The following is a 12633-nucleotide window of genomic DNA, read 5'->3' as shown; positions in this document are numbered from 1 at the left end:
ACTGGATCTGAAAAATATATTTACATGTTAGACCAATCGAAAATTTGCAAAAAGGAACAATTGTAGTAGAATATGTGTTAATTGTTCATCGTGGTTTAAGATAGGAGATGAACTTTATTCGCATGTCTCACGATGGAGTCACCTTGGATGTTGATCGCGACGTTTCGACTGCAATACTGCTAGTCTTCATAAGCCGATGAGGTCGATTGTTTACAAAATTCAAGTGATATCCCTATAAAAAATTCAATTCACCGTTTGTTCCGAATTGACCGGAAATTGTTCTGGCGGTTTGGCTTAAACTTTTCACCCTAATTCGGATAAGTTTTCCATTAAAAACTTAAAGGCATTTTTCGAAAACTCAGTACTCCAAATTGGATTGAAAATACTGGCTTTGTTTTGTAAGCCTCATTCAAACTCCACCAGAGATATTTGAATATTTGAATAGGCCATTTCATTTCTGGAGCTAGGTCAAACGTTCAACCTTATCCGGACAAAATATCTACAGAAGAAGGGACTTTTTGAAGAAGCTCCGTAAATCTGAGCATTTTGCGGACGAGGCCTATTTTTAGAAGAACAACAATTTGGAGACGAACCTTTCTAAAAAGAGTGATCTTATTGCTCTCAATTTTGTGATACCCTTTACTTGATGCATGTCTAAGGTTGTGTAAAGTTACACTTGAACGATTCTGCCGCTGTGCACCGTTACCGTGGTCAGGAAACATTCACATTTTACCTACTAACTAGTACCAAATGGAGCTTATTCATTCTTGCTTTTATGTATCAATAACTGACCACGAAGGCTAACGAAGACCAAATGCACCAAGCAATAATTTTTCAGTGAAAATATCAAGTTAATTATGTGGCAAGGTAGCCCTGAGGTAAACACGATCGTCCAGATTGGTTCTTATTCGGTATTTTGCCACACGGACCGTTTCCACGGAAATAGTTAGAAGCAGATCTTTTTGTTCGGGAAAGCCGGTAAATTCAAAATAAACAAGTTTGATCCGAGTGCCCAATAATAAGCTACTTTCTAACCTCACAATATCGAGCCATACTGTGGAATGATGGCCCTCGGTCGTTTTTGTACGGAAATCTCTGCGCACGGTCCGTACTGGACATCCGGCCATTATTCTCAAGTACGGCCCTCGGTTAGTAAGAATTTGATACATCACAAATGGATGTTGTTTATATAACACGTGCACTGCTAGTGAGGTGATAATTGCGGGAAAAGTTTCATTGGAAAATTTTCTTGAAGTACACGAGTTTACGAAGTTACTTGAAGTTTACGAGTTACTGAAAAACATTCTAGCATGACAAAATGAGATCAAGAAACAAAACCAAAAAAAAAGGCTAGCGGTTCATTCTATCTGCTTTGTTTGGTAGTTCATCGAATGCTCTGAGTGTTTAAAATCACAATATTAAATCTTCCTTCAGTTCATGAAATCGTTTTATTAAATGAGTGCACAGCTTTCTGAATTCCCTTTGTATCTGCCTTACCTAGATAAAATTCAAAAGCAGATGTTTTACAGCTGATCAATGATAACTCAACTGATAAATGTATGCTCGAGATCAAAGATAGATCATATTCGTTGTACACTATAAGGATAAAATGCACTTTGTTTTTGCATTGATTTTCACCATTTTATTCGAACCAGTTCCTTCCCAAGGTAAGAGTAAAATAGTTAAATATGTTTAATAAATAATAATTCATAAAACAATATCACTCAGTCATTTTACTGATTACCTAAGCCAAACAGATTTTTTTTATTCCTGGTAACTAGCTTTTGGTATTTTTGAAAATCATTTTATTTGCAAAAGAGTCAAGTAATTGTATAGATTCGAAAGGAAAAAATTATTTCAGATCGTGATCTTCTGCATGATGACACGTTGATACTAAAAAAAAATAGTGGCTATTTCTTCAATTTTTTTAATCATAAACCAAACAAAGCCTACATAGCTGGGATGTACAGATATGTCTCGTTTCAAGATTTCAACACACATTTCATGGCTTTTCAAGCGTTCATATGTTGCAATTTCTGTTTTGTTGTTATCTTTTGTTTGTTTGCATGTTTTTTGGTCAGATTTTCATTCTTTTCATCAATGAAACGTTCAGCAAAAATAGCAGCTGCGGTTCTTGATTTCTTCAAACAATTTTAAAGTGTACTCGTCATTGAAAAAGCTTTTTGTGAAGTTCTGAAAGCGGTATATTTTGACTGACTTTTCGTTAAATTCATCTTTATAACTTATTTGTCTCCTTCCATAGCTCAATGTGGACGTCGTCCTGGGACCAGAATCGTTGGGGGCTCGACAGCGACGCCCAATTCATGGCCCTGGCAGCTGTCGTTAAGACTGATGGGAGGCCATACTTGTGGTGCGTCCCTGATTAGTCCTCGATGGGCCATCACAGCGGCTCATTGCGTCAGAAGTTATATTGATCCACACTTGTACAGCCTCGTAGCAGGTGAGGATAGGCGTTCAAGGAGATGAGCTCAAAGGAGATACGGATATTTTACGAAACAATAATCTCCCACTGCTATGGCCTGGGTTCGATTCCCGGACCTGCGTCACATGTGGGCTGAGTTTGTTGTTGGTTCTCTCCTCGCTCCGAGGGTTTTTTTCCGAGGTTTTTGGTTATCCTCACACCATAAAAGCTAACAAATTCGATTACAATTCGTCTTAGAAACAGTGGACAAGAAGAATCACCTCGTCAAGAGTTCATTGCCAAACTCCCATTGTTGTTATAATCATTTTCATTATATTTCTCAAAGTACTCACCTCGATCAAGGATTCGATAATAATTACTATATATATCTCCTCTCTGAGTTATGCTTTTTTCTTATCTTGATAAGTGAGCACAAACCATATCAACTGTTCTTTAAAAAAAATTCTACTAGGAGCACACCGAATACGCGGAGACGGAGTCACCTACCGCATAAACAAGATCATTGCGCATGGCGGATTTTCAATGAGTCACCTTAGGAATGATATGGCGCTGTTGAGGCTCGCTGTACCCGTGAAACTCAGCAATAAAGTAGGGACTGTGTGTTTCCCTAAGAGTGAATCTCGTATCTCCCCGGGAAGTCGATGTTGGATTTCAGGTTTGCGCTCATAATTCTATTCAATTAATGTAGTTTCTTGCCTTCGTGGAGAAGACTTTCAAAAGACAAAAAAACAACCAGAAATAAATAAGATGAGTTTATAGTTAAGTAAACAGAATAAAGTCAAAAAACGTTTCTTTATGTTTCATCATTTTTTTGACCGTTTCCAACATGACAATGACAGAGAAGGAAATTAACAAAAACACTGAAACTGTCTCTCCACTTGTGATCTCCGTAGAATCAACTCTTCCATCTCTTCCTGGCAAATTTTCATTCTTCAAGTATCTGTATATTTTTCCTTTTAGTTTGACTATATATTTGCTCTAGATCTGAAAATCATGGACTTAGTTTCTAGTTCTCCTCTGCTTCTTGTTGCGTTTGTTTGTTTGTTTTTCAGTTATTTTTTCCCTTAACCCTTTATCTTCTATGAGTGACCAAGAGAGAATTTCTCCTTACAATATCAGCATAATGTTAAGTACAGAAGTGAGGAGAATAAAGAAAAATATCACTTAGGGGATTACTAGTTGATCCAATACTAAATTCTCCAAATTGACATCGTAACAATTGTTTGGCAGACAGTAAGGAGAATTACTAATGAGATCTTGGGAGTTAAAAGGTTAATAATTCGTTCCATACTCCAAGCGAATGCCTAAGTTTGGGCGAATACCCTGACCCTGGTTCAGTGTGAAACAGGCAAATGGTTTGAACTGGACAAGAAGCGTGTGGCTTTGGGAGGACGCCAAATCATCCTCTTCTTTATTTTCTGTATTTATCTAGGCTGGGGTGCCGTCAAGATTACCTTCTGGGGAAATCACAAATCGCCCACACACCTTCAACAAGCCAGCGTTCCAATTGTGGACTTCAATACATGCTCAACTAAAGCCGGGAGTAGAGTTCATGATGCTACCATGGTTTGCATCGGAGGAAGTGGAAAAGTGGCATGTCATGGGGACAGGTAATAAATAAATGATAATAAGTTATTTGACAGAGCCCTATCTCCCCGCTTTCTCCCCCATTTCAAAACAAAAAAATGAGAAAATGAGGCTATTTAGTTAAGATAAGAGAAAATCGAATGCCCTCTTTAAAGAAGCATTCGACTGTGAGCAGGCTTCCGCCTTTTTGTTTCGTGGAAGTCACCACTCAAAGGAAAATGTAACGACTATCACACGCCAGCTGATTGTACCATGGGATAACCTGCGACCAGATTTTACTCTTAAACTGCCCCCAAAAATAAATCTGTTAAAACAAATATAAATGCGCCAAATCTTGGTTTATACCCAACAACTTTTGAACGACCCGTCCCTGACTCAGTGTAAGGATGCAGCATCTTCTAAACGATATTGTGTTTCATACTTTGTATAACGCTACTGTCTCATGTTTAAGTGGAGGTCCTCTCGTTTGCGAGGAAAATGGACGGTGGGTTCTTCGTGGTGTAGCATCTTGGACGGGCGATAAATGCAAAACTGATAACTATTCCATGTACGCCCGTGTTAGCTACTACATAAACTGGATAAACCAACAGATTGCGAGTAAGTTTATTTATATCTATATTTGCCTGAGACTTTCTAAGGCAAAATGTTGATTAGCAAGTTTGTCAGTTTTTTTTTATTTTTTTATTTTTTATCTGTTTGTTTTCGTGCTATAAATGAAATGAGCGTTCTTAATTTCCACTTATCTTCTTGATTTCATTTTCAAGGTGCCGGCGATGGAGATGACGGAAAAGGTAAAGGCTGTTTCTAAAGAATGTTGAGACATTTATCTAATTTGTTATTTTCATGTTGTCTTGTTTAGTTTTGTTTTTTTCTTCGCTTGCCTTACCCTTCCCCTGATTCCATCGGTAACCTCGCAAGCTACAAGTCAAAATAGCATATTGCTTGTCTTTTTTGCGTGCGCATTCCCTCGCAGAATTTTATTTCACACTTTAACTCAATCTTTTTCAGACTGCAAGGATGCAGTACCGTCCCAAAGTTGCCAGGGTTATTTGGTCTTCTGTCATACTCCCGATGTTTATAAAAAATGCCAAAAGTCGTGTGGATTCTGCGCGTGTAAGTATCAGAGCAATACAAACTGACCAATATTTTGGGTTTTGACTAATTATTATGGACTTCTGGATTTTGATATAATCATGTTTTTTGTTTTGTTTTGTTTTGTTTTTTTTTTTGTCACAATTCGCATTCATACGATTGCATTTTGTTTTTTAGAACAATCCTGACTCTAGGGAAATGGAGATCGTGACAACTGACCGAGAAAAATTGAAGTTATAGCTGATTGAATTTATAATTGTATACTTCTGAGCATAGCAATGGAATTAGATCAATAAAGTTAAAATGATATAACGCTGGAGGTATCATTTTTATTGTGAATTTTTAAAAGGCTTAGCTACATAAGCTCGTGATGAATGCAATTTGCAAGTTCAAGTATTTGACTGAAACATCGGCCACTACTTAAACAAGAACTAAGACATCAACAGCGAAATTTTGCCACTCTTACTCTGCCAAAAAGAAATTATTCCCTTTAGAGCAAGTTGAATATGAATAAGTAAACACCCCACCAAAACAAATTCTTTTCTACCAAAGTTACCACAACATGTGGTTGAATTTTCTACTTCGAATTATAAAAAGAGCGCATTAACATCAAGTAAAAATAATCGGAATAATGACATGCGGGATCTCCTCTAGTTTCTTATACAGGTGCACAGCCATGCAGCGGTTTCCATAGCTAGCTTTCCTATGTTGGTTATCCGCACCTCATGTAAGCTTCCTAATGAAGTCTGATCCAGAATTTCGCTCGTAACTCGTTCTTCATGCATCTAAGTATTACGTTCTTCAGTTTCTACGATGAATATAGTCTATTTTACAAAAAGAAGACCTTGTTTATTTCCGTAAATGCCACTGAAACTGCTACAGGGGAATCCATACAGCACTCGATTTGTACCTAAAGCAACAAAACGTTTGATGAGAATTATAAAATAACAATCATCATAAAAGGAATGATTACCACTGATAATGACGACAACGACATACTCATGATCATTATGAATATGATAGCCAAACATCGTCATAACACAAGAGACATAAGATTAAGAAAAACCATAATATCTACAAAAAATTGAAAAACATAACTGAGATGTACCATTAACATCGTAACTGTGGAAAAATGAATGAGCATAGCTATTTAAGATAATTGAGTACAAAACGATAGATTGGAGCTCACCATATTTCGAAGAGGACCAACTGTGACCACATTCACCATTGTCGTACATATCGAACACTGGGATATGAGAAAAAAATGGATTATCGCACAATATAAAGCTCCTGGGGGAAACGTGCAATACCTGAAGTGTTCACCATTAGAAATTATTTAGTTAAAGCTGCTAATTTCAAAGTTGGAGAAGCAACGTAATAAGGTGATGTTTAAAATTTGATATCTTACATTGCCAATTATGCAGCAATCCTGATGAAATTACTTGCACTGACTCATAAATGTTTACCTCTATAGCAACGGTTAGGAGTATCAGTGATCTGATAGCCAAGCTCCGTCCCCTTGCAGTTCGATTCCCATTGGTAGGGATATGAATGAGACACAATTATACGAGGACAACTGAAACAAAAATGACAAGAAATTGTGTTGCATTTAAGAGAGGTACCAGGGTTCTGGTTGGTATAGGATTGTTCTATGCAAGGAGGTTATCGGCCATAGCGCTAATGGCATGAGAAGATAAACAAACAAACAAGCAAAATAATGCTGTATTGTGAAACAAAACAAACTCACTTTTATAATCTCACGGCTAGTACTCGTACTATACCAATTTGCATTTTTTCTCCTTATTTTTAATGTCCGGGAATGATATCAGTTTACTTCACCTGCCTATTATATCGATTCATTTCTTCGTTCGTAATTCTCGTTCAAAATTCTCCTTGAGCTAACATGTTGCTTAAGCATTTATAATCTTATTTTCGTACGCGTTTTGTTTTAAAGGGGATTTTCTTCGAATCGTATAATTGACACCATTATACAAATACCTTGCTCCGAAGCATTCAGAGTTAAACAGATGCGCTCCAATAGGTATCTGTAACAACAAGGAATTTGTAATTAAGCATTTGAAAATGCTTCAATAGCATCACGTGTCAAGGAGTATCCCGACAGTTTGACTTAGTACCCATGCCTTCATCAGTCCTAGGTGGAGAGACATTTTAACTTACGGCAAAACTCAGTGACCTGATGATGCAGCAGGACTCGTACCCGGGCAGCTGGAGTCAAACTTAACCCTTTCTGTTGTTGGAAGTTGACGATGGATCGTTAGAAACCAAAAAATAATAATTTTACCTTAAAGAAGGCTGTGAAACCATTCGATACCTGATCAACTCGAAATGTCCCTGGTAAGAGAGAATTTATGAAAAGAAAATAATTTCACCATTGAAATCAAAAAGAATAGTAAAAAAGATGCTTGCAAGATCTTGGTTTCGTAAAACTGTAAAGCTCCTTGCTTTTGTTCGTTTATCTTACCTTCAGTAGTTGCAATAGCATGGATGTCTTTATCAGACATTTTTCTGGTTGGTATATCTGAGGAAACGTTCTCGACGCATCGGTTTGGGAGAAGGCAGTTTACTTCCGTCCTTAGCAGATGGTTATTGTTTGAAGACGAGATACTTGCAACAAGTGTCCAACCTCCACCTCACAATAAAGTCGAACAGAAATGAAACAAACCAAACTCTTGAGCAGTAAAGAGTACATAATATTTTGGGGGACAAAACTTCATGCGAGCGTCATTCTATGATGAGCACGTAATACCTGTTTAAACTTTGTGCAAACTTTATGTTATATTCATGTGAATATCTTAAAAGTCGTGCGATGTCCGTGTTTCGCATATTAAATTGACCCCAGTGATAGGAATGAAGACCAATCGGCCACTTTCGCGACCATGGTAACAGTAATGAATAGGAATAGCAACGGTTGTGGAGAGAAATACAATAGTTACGAATTGCAGACTTTTCGAGAACATCTGGAAATCATAAGGAAAGTGAAAAAGCTCTAGTCGAAGAAAATGTTTTAATTATTTTTTAAATTAATTTGTGAACTGTTGGGTTCATACCAAAATTAATCATGTCACAGAAAACTTCCTTCTTCTCTTGCCAGAGTTCAATCCAATAGTAGCCTGACTCCGCGTTAGAGACAATATCCTTAATACTGGCGCAAGATTTCTGAAATCATCAATTGAAAGGACAAACAGCAAAGATATAAGTTACATATGTATTTACCGGGTAATAATATTTCTACCCCCTTCGCCCCAAATTTCTGAGGCGAGACAGCATGGATTGCTAAAGAAAACACGGGACAGAATAGGCCGTTTCGAAATTTCGTAAAAAAGGAGAGTAGTGTCGAGCGTAACCTAGCACTAAACGCCAGTAGAAAATCTTTCACTATGGAATAGAGGATTGAGTAATGCTACAACGTTGGCGGGTAAACTAGTATTTCGATTACAGGATTGGCTTAAAAACTACACTTTTAAAGTTATGCACTGAAATTTACCGCTAAACGGTTAAGATAAACGTTTGCAGATTGAATCTATTTTGTTCGCGTTTATTTTTGCTTTTTCAGGTGTCGCGACTTTTTATAGTTCAACAATTCGTTGATGAAAAAATTATTTCGTGATCTAAGTTTACCTCCTTTTTTATGCATAACAATAATGATTTGTGTTGAATGCTTCTGGAAATTAAGATTTTTATTTGGTAATCGAAGAAGTAAAGTACTAGCTCCTACCATTTTGACTTTGGGCCAAGGATTATCAAGGTAAACGTAACCTCTGGCTGGGAGGTAGTTGTGAGGAGCAATGTGGACATCTGCTCTATTCAGCTCGCAGATTTGACCCAGCAACTTGTAGTTAACGCTCAAGCACTCTTGGGTTTGGTTGCAGAACTGCGCGCATTCTAGCATAGTCTCAGCGCGTCGTTCAATTAGCACATGTCCCTCCAAACGGTATCTTTGGACCGAAGATGTTTCAGTGCATTTTGATAAATTACAGGACACACTGGGCTGAATTAAAATCCAGATGAAGGAGTATAACAACATGTTCAAATAGTCTCAATGATTCTGAGAGAAAATCTCGCATAGTTTTCCTTCATCGTGCTTTTGATCCACTCGGTAGCCGCAATCCAAACCGTACCTGGAATATATTTCGTTTGCCCAAAAGAGGCAAAATGGGCTTCATTGCGCTTAATAATTTAAAGTTTACACACTATACAAAATCAACGCGTGAGTCCTCGTGGGTAATCAGCGAAGAATTTTTAAACATTGGTTGCCACGCGAGTGTAGTTGTTACTTATTAATCAAATTTGGGTAAAAATACTTTGGAGAAAGGAAAAGATCGCATTTAAGATTTTTTTCTGTCGTTTTTTTCCTATTTTTCTTTTCTGATAAACTAAATGAGAAAGTTACTCAGTTCTGATTGATTAAGGTAAATGCAGTGCAAAAATAGTAACAAACCAGACTGAACCATTCCTTGAACTGTTTAGCCGAACTTTGAACTTTCATGCGCCTCAAAGATGTGAAAATATCATTGTGTGTTATTGTTTTAATCGTCCGCGGTTGTTTTGACCGAACGCACAATGCCACTTGCAGGGTTTTAATAAATCATTTTTGCACTTGATGCGCACGCTTTGCTTCTGCATAATTATAATAGGCTATTTCGTATTTTTTCATGTATATTATTGATGCGAAATCGCATTAGTTTTCTCGAGCAATTTGGAATAAATTTGCACTTGTAAATTTTTTCAAAGCCAACAAATTGCAAATTTTGTTGCAAACTCTTCGTGCTTATTTATTCCAAATTGCACTTGAAATCATGTGATTACCTATACTGATCGTTCATTATACAGACACACAAGGCCTTTCAAGGGTTGTGTTTGTTATTCTTCGTCAGCATCTTATCATTTATGTAGAAATCTCTAGGTATTAACCCCAACTGAGTCTTTTTTTACTCAGTTCACCCTGATAAAGAATGATGTTAAAAGGTGTAAGGAAAACTGAATGTCTAGTTTAGCGTGTAAACTATATATCTATAAGAATTGGAGTCTCTCATCAAGAAAAAATGACATGGTCACATAATGCAAAATTTCATTAGTTTTAAGTCATCACACCTTCTTTAGGAGGTCAAATCTGTCCCGCTAGGTTGGTAAAAACTAATTGGAAAATGTTCCAGCGGGACAAAATACATCTTCTGCGTCAATAAATATTTTTTTTTTCGTATATTTATGAATTCAATCGATGCAAGTTCGTGGTGTAGAGCTTCTTTTGTACATGTCTATCACACAATATGTATAATTCGAGTTTAGCTTACACTCAGACACGCTTTGTTTTGGTTGACGGCTCTAATGCACCGTTTCTTAATTTTGCTTTGCACGTCGGCTAGGCAAGACACTTTATCTGGACAGAGCGTTTCGTTGAAATTCGCTGTGTCGCTGAAAGAAATGGTTAAGGAAAGTTAAGAATGCTGATATACCAAAGGAAAAAATGTGTCTGCCCTTCTCGTTTTGCTCCCTCTGCTCAAATGACGAGAGACTGTTAAATGGTTTAAGCTTTTTGCCTTTCACGGAATACTAACAACAGTACAAACCCTAGTTTAATAAACAATTCAGCGGTTAAAATAAAATCGATCACGTCTCGTATAGTAAATTTAGAGTAAGGCTAAAACATGTAAGCTATGTTGTCTAAACAATCCGCCAATGATAAACAAAGAACATCATCAAGATCGACTTTGATATAAGAGTGACTGTCCGCTCGTTGTTGTAAAACTTACCGACCTTAATTTGAATGATAATGCTATTTTGTCATAAACCCCAGCCAAAGATACCTTTCTTCCTCTTGATGTCTCCTTTTGATCTTAGTACTTGTCGGCTCGTTCTATGTCTAAGGAGTTGTGAATTTCAAAAATAGGGAAAGGAGCGGTCCAAAACACTGTCATGCGAGAAACAACAATAGAGTTATTCGTGATGATAAATCTGAACTGAATACGATCATGAAAACGCAACAACTGTTTAAGATGTGACTCATCTATCATGGTTAAAACTCCTATTCATAAGAGATATCTACATATTTCTCTATTCTTCTATCATGAGTTTTAGGAAAACGGGAACATGAGGACAACATCAGTAAAATGACTGGGCCAGATAACGTAAGCACTGGATCGGGACACTGACTGCATGACACAGAAACGCCTACATGAATCTGAATAAAGGGGGTAAGTTTCTAAAGAAACTGTGGTGCTACGTCGGTGGGGGAGTGTAACAGGGTAATTTAGTATTATTAACTGAGTTGATAACGTAAATCGGCCACCGTAAAGAGTTTCAAAGCTTACGTTTCGAAAGTTAGCCCATCGCCTAACTGAATCTGAGTTTGTTGGATACCAATGACTTTATGATTTGTCGTAATTATTATTGATTTTTCCTTTTTTTACATACGGCTTTTAAAAGCCTTAAAGTGTAAGATGATAAATTTAGTGCATTACGTTTTTAATCGCTTGACTCAGCATGATGGAGTAAAAAAAACAAATCCATCTTTGAACAGGATCAAGAGAATATGATCTGTACTATCGACGTGATAAAGGACCTCACCATTGATGATGCCTTTCATTGACTTTGCTGTACCAAAGTAACACGTTCTTTTGTTCGGAAAATAATCCAAGTACTTTCTTTGTCTGGTTATCATGTTTATTTACGCTTAACCAGACACTCCTGTAAAAGGAAAGGATGAAAGCAAACATAGAATTCAGCATTCAAAAAGTCTTTGTCAGATGAAAAGATTTAGGCGCACCATCTGAAAGCTGCTATAATAAGAAATATCTTATCCACCGCCTAACTGAATATAAGTTTGTTGGATACCAATGACCTTACGATTTGTCATAATTGTTATTGATTTTTCTCTCTTACATACGGCTTTTAAAAGCCTTAAAATGTAAGATGATAAATTTATTGCATCACTTTTTAAATTGCTCGACATTATAAAAATATCATGGGTGTTAGGTTAAAGCCTTGTCTCCAAATCTCTTTATCCGCTTGATTGAATAAAAAAAAACACACTCTGTGGTGTTAGAACAATACTTTAAACTGTGCAAATCCATCTTTGAACAGGATCAAGAGAATATGATCTGTACTATCAACGTGATAAAAGACCTCACCATTGATGCTGCCCTTTATTGACTTTTCTGTACCAAAGTAACACGTTCTTTTGTTCGGAAACTCAACAAAGGAACACCCCAAGGCAAAGAAGTGATTGTGTGACTTTAACCGCGAGTACTTTGCCAACCGCTTTGACGAAGGGCTAACACTCGAAACGTCAGCTTTGAAACTCTTTACAACGGCCAATTTACGTCATAAACTCGGTTGCTAATATAGTAGATTACCCTGCTATACTCACCCGCCGACATAACACCACAGTTTCTTTAGAAACTTACCCCCTTTATTTCACCAACCAGAATGCATAAAAAAAACAAAAGAAATTGAAGTATTGACACAATCGAGATTGTTAATATTTTTCAATG

The 12633-nt window shown here is 37.0% G+C and overlaps 2 protein-coding genes across 2 annotated transcripts; one reads left to right on the top strand and one right to left on the bottom strand.

Moving 5' to 3' along the window:
* Positions 1-1609: 1609 nt before the first annotated feature.
* Positions 1610-5169, top strand: LOC131798252 (chymotrypsinogen B-like). The gene is made up of 7 exons (XM_059115916.2): positions 1610-1667; positions 2264-2461; positions 2895-3098; positions 3876-4053; positions 4482-4627; positions 4795-4821; positions 5039-5169. The coding sequence occupies exons 1-7, from the start codon at positions 1610-1612 to the stop codon at positions 5167-5169; spliced, it is 942 nt and encodes a 313-aa protein (XP_058971899.2).
* A 313-nt stretch (positions 5170-5482) lies between these two features.
* LOC131798251 (uncharacterized) lies at positions 5483-11625 on the bottom strand. Its single transcript, XM_066169004.1, has 10 exons — positions 11602-11625; positions 10948-10997; positions 10435-10555; positions 8191-8299; positions 7605-7772; positions 7425-7474; positions 7121-7167; positions 6589-6698; positions 6312-6368; positions 5483-6032 (listed from the first exon to the last, which is right to left on the bottom strand). Exons 1-10 carry the CDS (start codon positions 11623-11625, stop codon positions 5947-5949), a joined length of 822 nt encoding a protein of 273 aa, XP_066025101.1. The 3' UTR covers positions 5483-5946.
* Between the last annotated feature and the right edge of the window lie 1008 nt (positions 11626-12633).

Source organism: Pocillopora verrucosa, chromosome 6 (assembly GCF_036669915.1).
Source record: "Pocillopora verrucosa isolate sample1 chromosome 6, ASM3666991v2, whole genome shotgun sequence".
Lineage (NCBI taxonomy): Eukaryota > Metazoa > Cnidaria > Anthozoa > Scleractinia > Pocilloporidae > Pocillopora > Pocillopora verrucosa.
This window is presented reverse-complemented; position numbering and strand designations above follow the sequence as displayed.

Bases quoted from the DNA above. Each gene is read 5' to 3' on its own strand.
- LOC131798252 (XM_059115916.2), top strand. From the start codon at position 1,610: ATGCACTTTGTTTTTGCATTGATTTTCACCATTTTATTCGAACCAGTT. The intron at 4,628-4,794 runs GTAAGTTTATTT...TTCATTTTCAAG, and splicing joins GATAAACCAACAGATTGCGA to GTGCCGGCGATGGAGATGAC. The intron at 4,822-5,038 runs GTAAAGGCTGTT...AATCTTTTTCAG, and splicing joins CGATGGAGATGACGGAAAAG to ACTGCAAGGATGCAGTACCG.
- LOC131798251 (XM_066169004.1), bottom strand. From the start codon at position 11,625: ATGCTGAGTCAAGCGATTAAAAAC. The intron at 10,556-10,947 runs GTATCTTTGGCT...CATTTCTTTCAG, and splicing joins AGACATCAAGAGGAAGAAAG to CGACACAGCGAATTTCAACG. The intron at 7,475-7,604 runs GTAAGATAAACG...CTCTCTTACCAG, and splicing joins TGCTATTGCAACTACTGAAG to GGACATTTCGAGTTGATCAG.